We start from the raw sequence: 15,880 nt of genomic DNA on the forward strand, positions 1-15,880 counted from the left end.
CATCGCTATAACATGTTACACAGCGTTTCACGTGAATTTAACAGACTGACTCAGGTACTTCGTTGGGCTATGAAACCTGACTTACAATTCAGTGGTACTAAAGAACTCGCATAGACAGAAGACATTTGTAAAAGAGGTAGGCTGGCCATGGGTACCTAGCAGCTGGCCCTGCAAGGTACTCTGCTCTGCACTTTAGCTCTACTTCGACTACACAACCACAGGCATATAAAGCAAAATGGGATTCTGGCCTGGCAACCATCCATCCCAGATGTCAAATTGGCAATTGCATGGGTAGCCAGCAGCCAAATCTGCTTCCAATTCAAGGAACATGTGCCTAAGATCATGATGTATTGGTACAGTGCTCCTGCTAGGGTGGGCACCATGCACAGTGGACCAGACCATAGTTTTGAGTGTTATGGGCAGCAAGGCACGCTAGAACACATGTGGTAGGTTTGCCCAGTATTGATGAAATTATAAGGGAGATGGTGGGATTGGATGTCCCGCTGGGTCAACTACTTTATCTAATGGGCTACATAGGTGACAAGGGACAATACCCTCTGTTAAACCCACAGGGAAACCGATCACTTATATATGCATCTCAGCACATCTCACCATAGGTCAAAAGTGGTAAACTCAGGAAGTAATCCCCGAAATTCTGTGGCGGACCCAAACCTGAAACCTATATGTTGACTATTAAACATTTTTTATTGGGTTTTATCAACTGTTGGGGAGAGGATGTGGCCTAACGGCTAGGGCAGTTGACCTCAAATCTTGGGATCGGAGTTTGAGTCTTGGCAACAACTCTCAACGTCCTATGATTCTGGGCAAATCACTTAATATCCCCGTGCCTTACAAATATGAATGTGCTGGTGTAACAGAAGTGGAGCTCATGTAAAGCACTCTGACACCCGATACCTACGGGTAAAGTTTGTGCTATATAAAACAAAAAAAAACAAAAAACTGTAGACAATAGCAATTGTTGCAGGACATGGCTCTAACAAATTAGCACAGGTAGATGAGACCAATTGTAGCAGGATGAGGCAATAATAAATTATCAACTATAGACAATACTATTTGTAGCAGGATGAGACATTAACAAATTACAGGAGTGAATTGCACTGTCTCAAACTGAAGGATGAGGGGGGATCCGAAGAATAATAGGGTTGGGTTACAACTTGGAAAAGGGAACTAGGGGGTGCACAAGCGAAAATAGTGTACTGCGGAACATAATTTGGGGGAGTTCCTGGAGCACTAGTGAACTGAGATGCATTATGATGAGTTCCTTATACTGTATAAGCATAGTATCCCAGGCAGCAGCAAAAGGGCTCCGGCGTATAAGATGGACCTCCTCCCACTGCAATGCAGAGACTTCATTGCAGTGACCTTCCAATGCATAGTTAGTAGACTCTTGGCAAACAGTAGGGCCAGACTGGTGTATTGCACCTGAACCCTTTGTTTTATTCATCTTTGGAAAATACGTAAGGCAGTAGCCCCCCATGAATTCAATGTGGTGAGTTCTGTGACTGTGCTCAATGAAGCTTCTATTGCATGCCAAAAACGTGCTATTCTAGGGCATTTCTAGAGCCTGTACCTGAAGTCAGCAACTTGGGTGAAACATCTAGGACAAGTGAAATTGGCTCCTGGGCACATATGATTTAGACAAGAGGGTGTAAAATAAGCCCTGTGAAGGATCATATATTGGATATTTTTAAAACAAGCATTCCTCGAAACCATGTTTGGGGACTCCAGTGCACTAGACCTCTCGGTGTCGTGTAGAGGTCTTGTTAAGTCGTCCTCCCAGAGGCAATGGAGGCGAACCAGAGAAATGTCAGCGTGTTCCCTAATGGCTTTGTATAGCCATGCAATGGGATGTCAACCACCCTCCATGAGGTATAGAGTATGTAGCACCGCGTGGGTAGGCGATTTTTCATCTAGTGCTCCCCCTAAAGATTGGAGTGCCACCAATAATTGCCCATATGTTGCAAACTATCTGAAACCTATATGTTAAGGAATATCGGATTGCCCTGGTTAGGGATACACTGAAAAGTCTCAAATGTTTAACCCTATTATAGCATATTTAGGCCAAGAGCCACAATGTAGTCAGGTCAGGAGTTTTCAATCTATCTCAGTTTTCAGATCTGGCTTATTTGGGGTGGAGGCATTTTGCAGTGGAAACTCCCATGACGTATGTGGCCCTCTCTTTAATGTAAACACCAGAGTCCTCTCAAAAGATTTTACTTTGCAGGAGTGTTAAATATGATGGAGAAAGGATTCTTTTTTTAATGTGTGTTGATGGATTCTTTCAAATTAGAGAGCAACAAAATCGCATGAAGTTGCTACAAAAACAATAACCCTGAAATGTGTTAGAATGTGGTTGTTGAACACATTTTTTTTTTGTCCTCATATGCCACCTAGGTTCTGATTGTGCAAACCGCCGGTAAACAAGCAACATGCTGCCTCAGTACTTTCGACTGGTGGGGATAGAAAAGGAGACAGGGTGTCATCCCTCAGCAATAGCGCCTAGACCAGCAATTATCGTCAAACAAGAACCTTATGGAGGTCTCAGGAGTGCAGCCAAGATGCCAGGATAGCATCGAAATGCGGCTCTGCCCAAAGATGGGAATGATGGCTTAATCATTGGACCTGGGGGAAATAAAAAAAAAACACCCCAGATTCACAATGATCCCACCTCAGGAGATGCCAGAAAGATTTTTTGTCACGGTTCCCAGCTCTGGCCAAATCTAACCTAGAAACCTGTAAGGCCGAGGTGTACCAGTCATTAATTGAGGGAGGTAAAGAGTCTTTCCATTTCTTACAAATCTCCCTCCTAGCCAGCAGGATAGAATAGAAAATCAGCTTCAGTGCTAAAGTGGGAACCCTTTCTACAAGGCCAAAAATTACCGAGGTAAGGTCAAGAACAATATTAGTACCAACTGAAATTGAAAGAGTCTTACTTATTGCTTCCCAAAATTTGGCCAAATGAGGGCACTCGAAGAACATGTGGGTGTCAGCTTCGGCTATTAGGCCACATCTCGCACATGCCACCCTATTTCCCTGGTTAAATTTAGAGAGTCTCAAGGGCGAGTAGTAAGCTCGGTGTATAGTAAAAATATGGTTTCTACGTAACCATGCCGGCTTAACGATATCCCACATCATGCCACATGAAGTTCTCCAAAGGTCTTGCAGGTTGGGGGTACTCAAATGTGATGCCCAAAGCTGATCTTGTAACAAAAATTCATCGTCCAGTTCTTCCAGAACTAAATTGTACCAAGATGAAATCTTTTTTTTGGTGGGGGGCTTATCGAGTAGAAGGGTGATAAGGTAACTGTGTGGCCCAAGGGAAAATTAGTTCCTCGAGATGGTAAGGCATTATATGATCTAGACCAGCTGGATATTTGCAGGTATTTAAGTCTAGCAAAGTTTGGACCGATTGTGTTTCGTAAAGACTCCCAGGGTAAAAACACCATCAACGAATAAATCTCCCCACACCAGAAGACCAGCACCTCTAATAGGTTGAGCTAGGACATCTCCCAACCAAGGCGGGCTGTTGGGAAGACCCCACAAAGGCGTTCTACTTCCATAGAACCCTATTTTAATAACTTTTGTTAGCTGAGCCCAAATTATTGCCATACCCTGTAAAATTTTCAGTTTGATTTTTTTTTTAAAACTTGGGATCCCCAAATTTAAAGAAGAAGCTTGACTGGCTCACCCCCTCTGGCATCAACAGAGTAGAGTACATATACCCAACTCCGTAGTCAGTTGGATTCTTTAGTAACATCCTAGCATGTGATAGCTGGAAAGCCCAGGCATAAATCTGCAGGTCTGGTACAGCAAGCCCACACTTATCCCTACGTAGAACACAATTTCACATAACTTTCACCAGTTCTTTCTTTTATAAGCAAGGCACAGAGAGAGAACGAGTATGTGTATATAAAATTCATGGCGATACCTTGTAAGCTATTTCTACTGCTTCTTTCAAGGTCTTGTCTTTGTGAACTTCCAGTTTATTCTCCATCATTATTTGTTTCACCGGATGCAGACAGAACAGCTTTATCTGAAAAATAAAAGTGAATTAACATACAAATTTAACAAATAAATGAGCAGGATTATATAAATGAAAAGTTGAAAATGGCACCACAAGATTCTCCACTACATAGATAACAATAAACATCACATTTTGAGTATTCTAAAGAGTAAGACATCTTCATTTAAAAAGATTTCACTTTAGAGTAGCACTTAGGATGTTCTCCGCTGTAGCACTCCGCTTAGCACTTAGGGGTTCTCCGCTGTAGGAGCACGTCTGAGCTATGACGCGGTTCCGGTCAGTGCCTCGACGTCATGGAGTGCCTCGACGTCATGGAGTGCCTCGACGTCATGGAGTGCCTCGACGTCATGGAGCAGTGATGCTCAACGTCATGGAGCAGTGATGCTCGACGTCATGGAGCAGTGATGCTCGACGTCATGGAGCAGCGATGCTCGACGTCATGGAGCATTGATGCTCGACGTCATGGAGCAGTGATGCTCGACGTCATGGGGTAGTGATGCTTGACGTCATGGAGCAGTGATGCTCGACGTCATGGAGCAGGGATGCTCGACGTCATGGAGCAGTGATGCTCGACGTCATGGAGCAGTGATGCTCGACGTCATGGGGCAGTGATGCTCGACGTCATGGGGCAGTGATGCTCGACGTCATGGAGCAGTGATGCTCGACGTCATGGAGCAGTGATGCTCGACGTCATGGAGCAGTGATGCTCGACGTCATGGAGCAGTGAGGCTCGACGTCATGGAGCAGTAAGGCTCGACGTCATGGAGCAGTGAGGCTCGACGTCATGGAGCAGTGAGGCTCGACGTAGAGGAGCAGTGAGGCTCGACGTAGAGGAGCAGTGAGGCTCGACGTAGAGGAGCAGTGAGGCTCGACGTAGAGGAGCAGTGATGCCCCTTTTGGGGCGTAGGTCGCTTTGGCTCCGCTATCTTCCGTTAGGCCAGACGTCACCGTTATGGATGGCTCGGCGTCTCGGTGCAGTGCTGCTTAATGTCGATGTACAGCAATGCGGTAGAGACAGTCACTGTCTTAGTGATGGTGACGTCGTAGTGAGGGCGACGTCATGGGTTACAGCCGCGGACTACTTGCCGGCGCTTGACTCCTGGGTCTTGTTCCAGGCCTCGCTCAATGGTGAGCCTCTCTTCGTAGGAGGGGACTTTGTGTTCTCGGCAACGTCCACTCACGACGCCGTTCAGTTGTTCAGCGTCGAGGAACCCTTCTGATGGGGAGTCTGTGTAAGCGGGGGACGTTGGTCCTTTTGCTTAGTTTTGAGTATTCGCATACCTACTCAGCGTGGGTCGCCTCCTGCTCTGCCACCACTGGTGTGACCACCGGGGTTGCTTCGGAATTCTCTCGATTCCCTCTCCCACCCACCACCCCAGGGGCCTTTGACCCCTTGGTCTGCGACCCCCCTTGCCTTGATGCCAGGGAGGCTTCTTCCATGAGTACGGGGAGGCTCTCTCCTCCTCTTAACTGGTTGGCGGTACTTAACTTTCGTCCACTACCACCTGCCAGGAGGTTCTGGCTTTGACCGTACTCCTGACTTGGTCACAGGGGTGGCGGCATGCAGACAGCATGCTGTGGCCCGCTGTTGCTGGGCCGTTGTGGTAAGACCCCTGTGTGGGCTGTTTCTCCACCGATTTGTGGTTCCCCTGCCGAGAGACAGGAGGGAGGCCTTACAAGAGATAGTCTAAAGGGCCTGATAGTTTCAAATCTAAACATCGGTGTCGGAGCGGAGTTTTTCTCTCCTGCCGACCCCCAGGTATGGTGGATTTGTCCTACAGTGCCATACTTGTATTCGTCTGACGTCTCTGCAGCCTGCGGCTCAGCGGTGTGCTTCTACTTTCCCGTTCTTTGGGCACCCCTTGGGCGGCCATGAGGGTAGTGAGTGGCCCGCATGAAAATCTGAGATTTTTGAAGGCTGTAGGCTTGGGGCGTGGAGAACGGCTTAAGGCCTTCCGCCCTTTCTAGCGGTGTCTTTTCCTCCCAGAATTTGTCTGTGGTCCCGGGCCGCCGTTTAATAATTCACAAGTATATTGTACGCATACGCGGGAGAGCTTGATGCTCCTCGGTGAACAAAGGCCGGCCGGGTCTAGACAGTCTTCGTTGTCAACCCTCCTCCAGCAATTCCACTGGTTCACTCGCAGTTCCAGCTGCGCGAGTGCCGAGCAGAGGCCGTTACCCTGTTGGGAAGCAGGGAGATAATACGTCCTTCGGTCTCTAAGAGAAGGTCTGTAGTCATGGTGCTTTCGGGGCGAGAGAAGGACCAGATAGAGTTCAGGCCCATTCTGGTTTTGCGTTAAGCAAACGGAGGGTTGCGGTCTTTGTGCCGTATTTATCCTAAGCTACAAAAAGGAGGATGGCTGTGCACTATAGGCCTGCAGGATGCGTTCCTCCAGGTGCCCATTCCTTGGAAACATCGGAAATTCCTGCGCTTCCTCGTCTGCACCAATCACTATTAGTACACCGTACTATCGTGTGGATTGAAGTCTGCACCCAGGACTTTTTCGACATGCATGGCTGTGATAGCAGCGCACCTGAGACAGAACAAGGTGTTTGTCTACCCATACCTGGACGATTAATTGCTCTAAGCCTCCAACTTCTAGGAAGCACGATTGTACTTCAACAGGACGACTGTCCTGCATGACCGTCTGGGGTTGCATTTAGATCTGTCCAAGTCTGTCCCGATCCCGGTACAGCCCCTGCAGTACTCGGGAGCCTCCAATACGATGTTGGCTAGCGTGTCTCCCTCGGAGGAGAGACGCTTATCCATACTTTGGAAGGCTCAGGCTCTCTTAGCTGCTCCATCTACAACAGTGAGGACGAGGTCTTCTCTTCGGGGAACGATGGCCTCTTGTACCTTCCTCACTCCGCATGCGTGCCTACACATGTGGCCGCTACAGGACGGTTTTGAGGACCACTGGAACCAGAAGTAAGGGTGTTGGGACGACCGGATTCAGTTATTTCTTCACGCCCAACTGTCCCTGAGATGGTGGTGCTCAGCAGAGAATATCCTCAGAGGGGTTCCTTTCCACAGGGACTTCCCTACTCGGACTATCGTTACGGATGCGTCTCTCCTGGGCTGGGGAGCGCATTCAGACCATCTACAGATCCAGGGAGCGTGATCTCAAACAGAGTCCACGTCTCACATCAGTTTCCTGGAATTCAGAGCTATTCACTTGGCACGGAAGGCCTTTCATCTGTCCTACCAGACTGACTCCTTGCTTGTGCGGTCGGACAATACGACCACGATGTTTTACCTCGACAAGCAGGGGGGCGCGAGATCACGCACACTGTCACAGGAAGCGAAGGCGATCTGGCACTGGCTATTAGCCAGAGGAGTGACGATAACGGAGTCTCATCTGCCAGGTGTGCAGAATGTTCAGGCGGACGCGCTGAGCAGATCTATTCAGGAAAACCACGAATGGGTCATGAACGACGAAGTACTAGGAGTAGTCTTCGCAAATGCCGAGACTTCGCCTCCAGGTACTGCCAGCAGGGGATGCTGGGGAATGCGATATGGATCGACTGGTCAAACAGCTTTCTGTGCGTTTTTCCGCCCATTCCCTGATTCGGGCGGTGCTCATCAAGCTGTCCAAGTTCAGGGCACGGATGATCCTGTTGGCCCTGGAATGGCCGAGGCAGTGGTGGTTCACGGACCTGCTTCACCGGTCTCTCCTTCCGCACATACGGCTGCCGTGCAGGCCGGACCTTCTCACGCAGTTCGGGGGGCAGATGTTGCACCCCAACCTCTCGTCTTTGAGTTTGGTGGCATGGCTCCTGAGAGAGTGCAGTATGGCCATTTGAATCTACCATGAGATTGTATGGACATACTGAAGGAAGCTAAGCGACCTTCCACTAGGACTTCCTATGCTTACAAGTGGAAGGGATTCTGCATCTGGTGCAAGTCCAAGAACTATGATCCAATGACGTGTAAGGAAGATGTCATCCTTCTGTATCTTCTATATTTGGCACAGTCTGGCCTTAAGGTTCTTTCCATTAAGGTTCATCTTGCCTCGCTGTCTGCCGACAGGAAATGCCCTTCACAGACTTCCTTCTTGCAGATCCCTGTGATCATGGACTTTTTGGAAGGGTGGAATAAAAGTGTTCCTTCGCCTTCATGGGACTTGAATAGTGCTGTCCAGATTGATGGAGGAGCCTTTCGAACCTATTCATAAGGCTTCGTTGCAGCACCTGTCCTGGAAGGCTGCGTTCCTCGTGGCCATCACATCGGCCAGCAGGGTGAGTGAAATTCAGGCGTTGTGTTGCCAAGAACCTTATGCTGTATTTCATGCTGCTACGGTTGTTCTGCGTACTCTCCCTATCTTTCTTCCTAAAGTTATCTCTGATTTCCATGTTTACCAGACCATACCTTTACCTACGTTTTTTCAGAATCCTTCATCTCCAGCGGAAAGGCCTCTGCATTCCCTGGATGCAGGAGGGTGTTGAAATTTTATCTGGATAGAACCAAAGATATTCGTAGGTCAGACCAATTGTTTATTAATTATGGATCAGTCAGGACCGGTCTTGCTACCTCATAACAGTCCATCTCCCGGTGGATTGTGTCCTGTATACAATTGTGTTACCAGAAGGCTAGTAAGACCTAAGGGGGTAAACCTAAGGCTCATTCCACCAGGGGCAAAGCTGCCACTTCTGCTTTGCTTCGTAATGTTCCTATTGCAGAAATCTGCAAGGCGGCCACTTGGAAGTCGGTCCATACCTTGATAAGCATTACTGTCTGGTCCCTGATGCCAGGACAGACGCTCAGGTTGGGCAGGCTTCGCTGCGAAATCTGTTTGCACAGTAGTGGTTGTGAGTAGTTGGCCTGATATATGATGCTCACTAGTTCTAGTGATCACCTTGTATCAGTCCAAACAACCCTTATGGTGATTGGTTGTAAAGTCAACCTTATAGACCAGCTATCCTAATGGTAGCATGGACAAAGCAGTTTTAGGCTAAACTCTTTTGGCATGTGAAGCCAGCTGTTTTACCACATATAACCCCTTGAATACCAAGTGAAAGGACACCACACATGTTGTTATGAAAATAAACAAGTATTTATTAACTAACATACACCTCTGTACTCTTTATGAGATCAGAGGGCTAAGCACATGACAATCTCTTGGGAAAAATACGTTTAAGTTGCACAAATTACAATGCTGCCCTAGGGGCACGACAAACCATATACTAAGTAAGTGGAATGTGAAAGTCGATAAAAGGAATGGAGCTGTCCAGAGGCTGTAGGATCGCTGGGACCACGCTATACTAACTTTAGGTAAGTAATAGGAGGCCCAAGGAACGTGTGTGCAGAGTGTGAACTCACACGCGAGATGCGTAACAGTGTCTATGGAGAGTAAAGTTCAAGTAAAAGGTGAGTACGGACAATCCTGACTATGTAGGACTAAAACGACTGTGGAACTGGACACTAGGAGAGTCAATCTACCCTTGAGCACCGAAATGCTCGTGTTACCTCACCCACAGGCTGGGGGTGCATAGGTGCGAAGTCGTGTCGGGTTCCGGCGTTGAAGTCTATGGAGCCTGGAAGAAAAGATGCTGCAGGTGTTCAGGAGGAAGATGTCCGGTGTGATCCAAGGGTGGATCAGTGAAGAGGAGAACTTGAAAGCAGAGGGGACAATGTTCAAAGTCACTAGCCAGTGACTGGATTGGAACTAGGTGGGGTCGTCGCGATCAGGTGAGAGTGGACGCTTGTCTCTGCAGCCACGTGGACCAGGTGGTGTCTTCGATGACCAGGATGGAGGCACGAGCTGTCCCACGCAGGCTCTCGCTGTTGGCGGTGTCGGATCCGGATTTGGAGTCAACAGGCCTTGGCAAAGGCAACCCACGCGGTGAGTGGAAACGGCGTCTGGAGTGGACCAGAAGGGTCCAGGGTGCTCCTCTTTTGGAAGGGAGCAAGGGCTAGTCTGGAGCAACCAGACCAGCAGTGAAGATTTCAAGGTTCGTCGTCTAGGAGGTCACTGCCAGCCGGCAAGTGACCAGACAACGCGTCGAGCAGCAAACAGGCAGAAGGGCCCCACACAGATCTCGTGGATGCTGGAGGGCTGGTCTTCGGTGCAGGAGCTGCTCGGGGTCGGGGCTTCTCAGTCCCCAAACCACTTGGACGAGGTTACCTCAGAAGTCGTGCTGGAGCGAAGTGCTGCTTCTTTCAAGATGGCCGGTCCCACGTGTCTCGGACCACCCACGGATCTCAGCTGTGCTGCAGATGTAGGTAGAGGTCGGAGAGGTCTGAGAATCCGGGTCTCGTCGGGCTCTGAAGTCTGGATCCTCGAGGGAAGACGACAAAGGGAAGCAGCTGGACGCTGATGGTGCCTGCTTGTGCAGGGTGGACACTCCTTGCCCACAAGGGAGATTTCTTTAGTCTTCTGTGGAGCAAAACGTCGAAGTCCAGAGTTTCTTCTTGTAAAGTTGTTCAGGATAATCTAATTTGGAATGGGACCAGCTCCTACCTTTAACCGGCGAAAGAGGGCTGTACTACGACTAGGTCCCTCCTCTGGGTGGGACCAGGAAGGGGGGTGGATACACCGCCTATCCTTTGTCCGGTCTTGCGCCAGAGCTGGGGCTGGAGAGCCCCAGGAACTGGTTTAGACTGGTGTATGCACAGGGACACCTTGTGTGCCCCAGGCATGTCTTATTCCTTTCAGCCCTGTCCTACCTAATACACAAAACCCTGTCTGGGATGGTGCTAGCACCGCCCCTGACAGGAAACCCTTTGTCCAAGCTCTCCTCGCTGGAAGGACTCCCAGCAGCAGGAGGTCAGACTTGTGTCTGTGGTGGCAGCATCCATTTTGTGATGCTGAGGCTCGAGTTAACTTTAACCGGGGTTCACAGTTACATACATGTCATGTCCCTCTAGAAGGGTGGAATGCTAACCCCGTCGCCAGAATTGGCGAGAGGTTAGTATTCCAATTCGTATGACACCTAACTCGACATGTTTTGATAAAGCGATACCAAAGTTGGCAAATAACCGCGAGGATTATAATGCACTTAAGAGTATATGGTACGCGTTATCATGGAACAGCTATTGGGACTTGGTTTCGCAAGCTGCAGACGGGCTCAGCTCATGCCAGAGCACTATCTCACATAATTCCAAGCACTCTGTCTTCAGGATTGTTAAGGCTTGCCATAGGAGTGACTGATCGGAATACATGTGTCCATTTTAGGGTTAGATATAGGGATACTATATCTAAAGCAAAGGGTGATTACACCACCTTGCCCCAGCTGTCGTGCAGCCAGTTGTGTCAGATTTGGATGGCCAGCCAGGGGTGGCATAATACATGCTGCAGCCCCTGGTAGGCCCTGGGTACACCTATGCCCTGGATACCTAAGGTATGCTATACAGGGACTGATAAGGCGACTCAGTATCCAATTAGATATGCACCTAAGGTACATGGAATCCATTTTACAGAGAGAGCAGTAGGCTTGGGGCCCTGAATAGCAGGGTCCCAGGTCAACTAAGTCGAAAAACCAGCAAAACACCAGGCAAAAAGTTGGGGGTAACCATAGTCAGATATCCACCTTCCTACATAACGACCCCCCCCCCCACCCCCCTCACCCCACCAAACGAAAGGAGATAAGGCTATCCTTGACCAGGTAAGCCTATATTGCCTGAGTGGCCATATGAGGTGGTATATGCACTGGCATGGTTACCCCCTATCTCATGGTCCACTAAGCAATCCGTCACCCTAAGGGTATCTGAGGGTCTCCACCATAGGGAATCTCTACCTGTGGTGTGTTTTGGCAAAGTAAAAGGCTGGTGTGGGAATGGAGTACTGAAGTGAGACTCCACTAATGTTGGGCTCAACTTCCTCCAATCACTATCCACCATATGTGCCTTTTTTCCAGGACTGAGTTGCTGTGAGCTCTCAGGGTCAACCTCTGGCTACCTAAAGCTGGAGGCTGAGTCCCTCTGTTTGGCTTACTGGAGGGACAGGTCAGGTTTGGGGTTTTTAGGCCCCAGGTTTGGCTGTGCCCAACAGTGTCCATCTGGGAGAGGTCCCTAGATAATTTTAAGGGAGATCCCTCAGGAGTTTGTTTTATTTTCACTTGGCTAGGACTACTAGCTTCAGTGCCCTTAATCTTCTGATTGGGGAGTTCTTTTGGACAGGGGGCCCTTTGGGGTCCACCACTGGCCTCCCTGACCTCTACAGCCCTGGGCTGACTGAGGCAGGGTAGAGAGGGGCAGGTTACCTTCTCCAGACTGGGTCCCACCTTGGAAGGGTCCACTGACATCAATGGCTCTGCCAGGCTAGGCCTGACTACCTCTGGGGCAGTTTCTTCACAAGGGGTCAGATCAGTTCCCTGAGGAGGCTGATCCTTTCCTAAAGTCTGGTGGGAGGGAGATTTCTCTTCCTCCTCAATGCTCTCTGTCTGAGTGGAGTGATCAATAGTTTCAGGCTTCACAACACTATTATCTGTCTGAGTTTGAGCTGTGGCCATCACAACTCCACCAACCTTTTCAGGAAGGGACTCAGTTTGGGTATGGGCTGTGACCATCACAGCCTTGCCAACCTGTTCAGGGAAGGAATCTGTCTGAGATTGGGCTGTGACTGGCACAGTACTCCTGACCTGTTCAGGGAGGACATCTTGGACTGGGGCTGTGGCTATCACTGCCCCACTAACCTTACCATGGAGGTTTACCATTTTAAAATGGGTTTCTTGCTCTACCTCAGCCCAGGCTGAGATCTCTAAATCATTCCCCAGTAGGCAATCTACAGGCAGGTTTGATGACACTGCCACTCTTTTGGGGCCAGTGACACCTCCCCAGCTGAGATTGACCTCTGCTATGGGATGATCTCTCTGCACTCCATCAATGTTGGTCACCTGGTATGTGGCTCCAGGTATAAGTTGCCTTGAGGGGACTAGGCTCTCAGTCACCATGGTGATGCTAGCCCCTGTATCTCTATAGGCCTCAACTTTTGAACCATTGATGAGGGGCTCCTGTCTGTACTTGTCCAAAGTGTTGGGACAAGCTGTGAAGTTGGCAAACCCCATGCCAGTCTCACAGACAAGAGTATCTAAGTCAGGGGACCTGGTTAGGCCAGAGTCCCCAGGAACTCCCAAAGTAAATGCACCCAAATTCTTGGGGGCACTCCCACCACCTGGGGGATTACTACTAGTAGTAACAGGAGGCTTGGAAGTGTTACTTGGGGGTATGTTCTCCTTATTGTTATTGGCCCTTGGGCAACTGCTGTCAGTTTTGTAATGGCCTACCTGTTTGCAGGTATGACAATAAGGTTTCTTTTGGGTATTGGAAGGATTTTGGGACCCACCCTTTTCAGAGGATTTTTGGGGCCCTGGGGTTTGATCAGAAGATTTATTCCAACCCTTCTCTTGAGGCTTGGTTGATTCTTTCTTTTGGTCACCACCCTGGTTCTTAGGCCTAATCCTGGTTCTGACCCATTTGTCTGCCCTCTTACCCAATTCTTGCGGAGAGGTCAAATCAGAGTCTACCAGGTGCTGGTGTAATAACTGGTTCTGACAATTATTTAAGACTTGCTCTCTCATAATAAGATTATACAATCCTGTGAAGTCAGTAACTTTACTACCCAATAGCCAGCCTTCTAGAGCCTTAGTGGCACAATCAACAAAGTCAGCCCAATCCTGAGACTGAGTTTTCTGGGTGTCTCTGAACAGCAACCTGTACTGCTCAGTTGTTAAGCCAAACCCATCAACCAGTGTATTCTTCAGGACTTGGTAATTGTTAGCATCCTCAGCTCTAGTAGTGAGGAGCTTATCTCTACCTTTACCTTCAAAGGAGAGCCACAGAATAGCTGCCCACTGACTCTGGGGGACGCACTGGACAGTGCAGGCCCTCTCCAAAGCAGTCATCCATTTGTGGATGTCATCCCCTTGTTTAAAGGGGGGCACTATTTTACTCAGGTGTCTAGTATCAAAACTCCTGTCTTTATCTTTAGGGATAATGCTGCCACCAGTGGGGTCTGCCCCACTCAATTTCTGCTCTCTAGCAAAGGCAAGTCTTTCCTTGGCAAGGGCAAATTCTTCCCTTTCATTCCTCAGATTGACTTCCCTCATCTTAGCTTCATGCTCTTCTTGACTTGACTTGACATGCTCTCTTCTCTGAGGGGATGTCATCCCTCTGTGAGAAGATGCCTGAGAGCCATTGGTACGAATGGATCTGTTAGAGCCTCTGCAGAGAGACCCAACTCGTCCATTCCCAATGTTAAGCCTGCCTGAGAGTGGGCCTGGGGGTCCCCCAGTTCCATTCTCATGCCTGCTTAAGTTGGTCCTGGTGAGCCTACTGACTACTACCTGACCTTTGTCTGCCTCATCCCCTGACAACTCCTGATCCTCTTCCTCCTCTTCACTTCCTGTTCCATTGAGGTTGAGGTCAGGGTCCCCAAGGGTTCCCTCTAAGGGGGGCATACTCCCATCTGGATTAGAAGGGCCTGTGTTAGAAGCCCTCCTGGCATCATAAGTCTCTAAGAGACCCATCAGAAATGGGATGGCAGGGTTAGAACCCTGTTTTAGCTTCCTGGAGGTACACAGTTGTCTCATCTCCTGGAAGCTAAGAGCTGCAGATCTCGACATGACCTGTGGAGGGTCAATGACCACTAGGGGAGTCTGTGAAGATTCTCCTTGGTCAGACATGCTTTCTAGTGAGGTGTAAGTGGTGCACTTACCTACACTATTTGTTTGCCTACTGATCCCTTGCTAAGAGTTGTAGTCAGGGTGTGCTAAGCCCTGTCACACTACAACAGCTGGTTAAGTAGAACTCAGAGTATTCTAAGCTAAGTTATATGTACCTGGGTACTTATGTGATCTTCCAAATGATATTCTTAGGATACGTGCGAGGTAAAACAACAGCAAGCTCAAATCCCAACCGCTGCACACCAATGTGAGAAGTTGGCCTGATATATAGTGCTCACTATTCTAGTGATCACTGTGTATCATACCAAACGACCCTTATTGATGATTGGTTGTAAGTCAACCTTATAGACCAGCTATCCTAGTAGCGTGGACAAAAGCAGTCTTTAGGCTAAATTCTAGAGGGCATGTTAAGCCAGCTGTTTTACCGTCACATATACCCCTTGAACACCAAGTGAAAGGACACCACACAAGTTGTTATGAAAATAAAAGGATATTTATTTATAACAAGTCTACCCTGATCTCTTTATGAGTCAGGGAGCTAAGCACACAACAAAGCTCTTACGAACATACTTCAAGTTGCACAATTTACACAAATGCCCGAGGGGCACGAAAAACCATATACACTACAAGTGGAATGCGAAATACTAGCAGGTAAGTAACAAGATCCAGAGGCTTCAGGATCGCTAGGACTACACTACTGAACCCTAAGGTTAGGAGCAGGAGGCCTAGGGAGATCGGGTGCAGAGTGTGCACTTTCACGCGGGATGCGGGACAAAGTCTATGGAGGCTAGTATTTCTAAAGTCACTGTTTTCGGAAGAATCCGACTAGGTAGACTCAAAACGAAAAAGGATCTGGACACTTAGATAGTGAACCTACGTTGGAGCACCGAAATGCTCGGGTTACCTAGCCCAGGGGCTGCAGATGCATAGGGTTCAAAAGACGTCGGGAATCCTCGTTGGAGTCTATGGAGCCTGAAAGAAGAAGTTGCTGGCAGGCGGCCAGTGAAGATGTTCAAAGTGATCCAAGCCTGGATCGGTGATGGAGACGACCTGAAAGCAGAGGGGACTCAGTTCTTAATCACTAGCCAGTGATTGTGTGGGCACCAGGATGGCACCGGATGAAGTCACTTCGACCAGGTGAGTGGGCGACGCTGGACTCTGCAGTCACACGGGCTAGGAGGCATTGTCGGCGACCAGGCTGGAGGTGCGATC

The 15,880-nt window shown here is 48.9% G+C and overlaps 1 protein-coding gene across 4 annotated transcripts in view; it reads right to left on the minus strand.

Moving 5' to 3' along the window:
* The window catches only part of USP47 (ubiquitin specific peptidase 47), a 1,494,847-nt gene that overhangs the window by 730,141 nt on the left and 748,826 nt on the right, over nucleotides 1-15,880 (minus strand). For all 4 annotated transcript variants that reach the window (XM_086955947.1, XM_086955945.1, XM_086955948.1 and 1 more), the window contains one exon: nucleotides 3,950-4,054. In XM_086955947.1, the coding sequence (XP_086812073.1) occupies nucleotides 3,950-4,054 (105 nt within the window). The remainder of the gene's footprint in view (nucleotides 1-3,949; nucleotides 4,055-15,880) is intronic.

Source organism: Lissotriton vulgaris, chromosome 2_1, assembly GCF_964263255.1.
Source record: "Lissotriton vulgaris chromosome 2_1, aLisVul1.2, whole genome shotgun sequence".
In the NCBI taxonomy this organism is placed as follows: Eukaryota; Metazoa; Chordata; class Amphibia; order Caudata; family Salamandridae; genus Lissotriton; species Lissotriton vulgaris.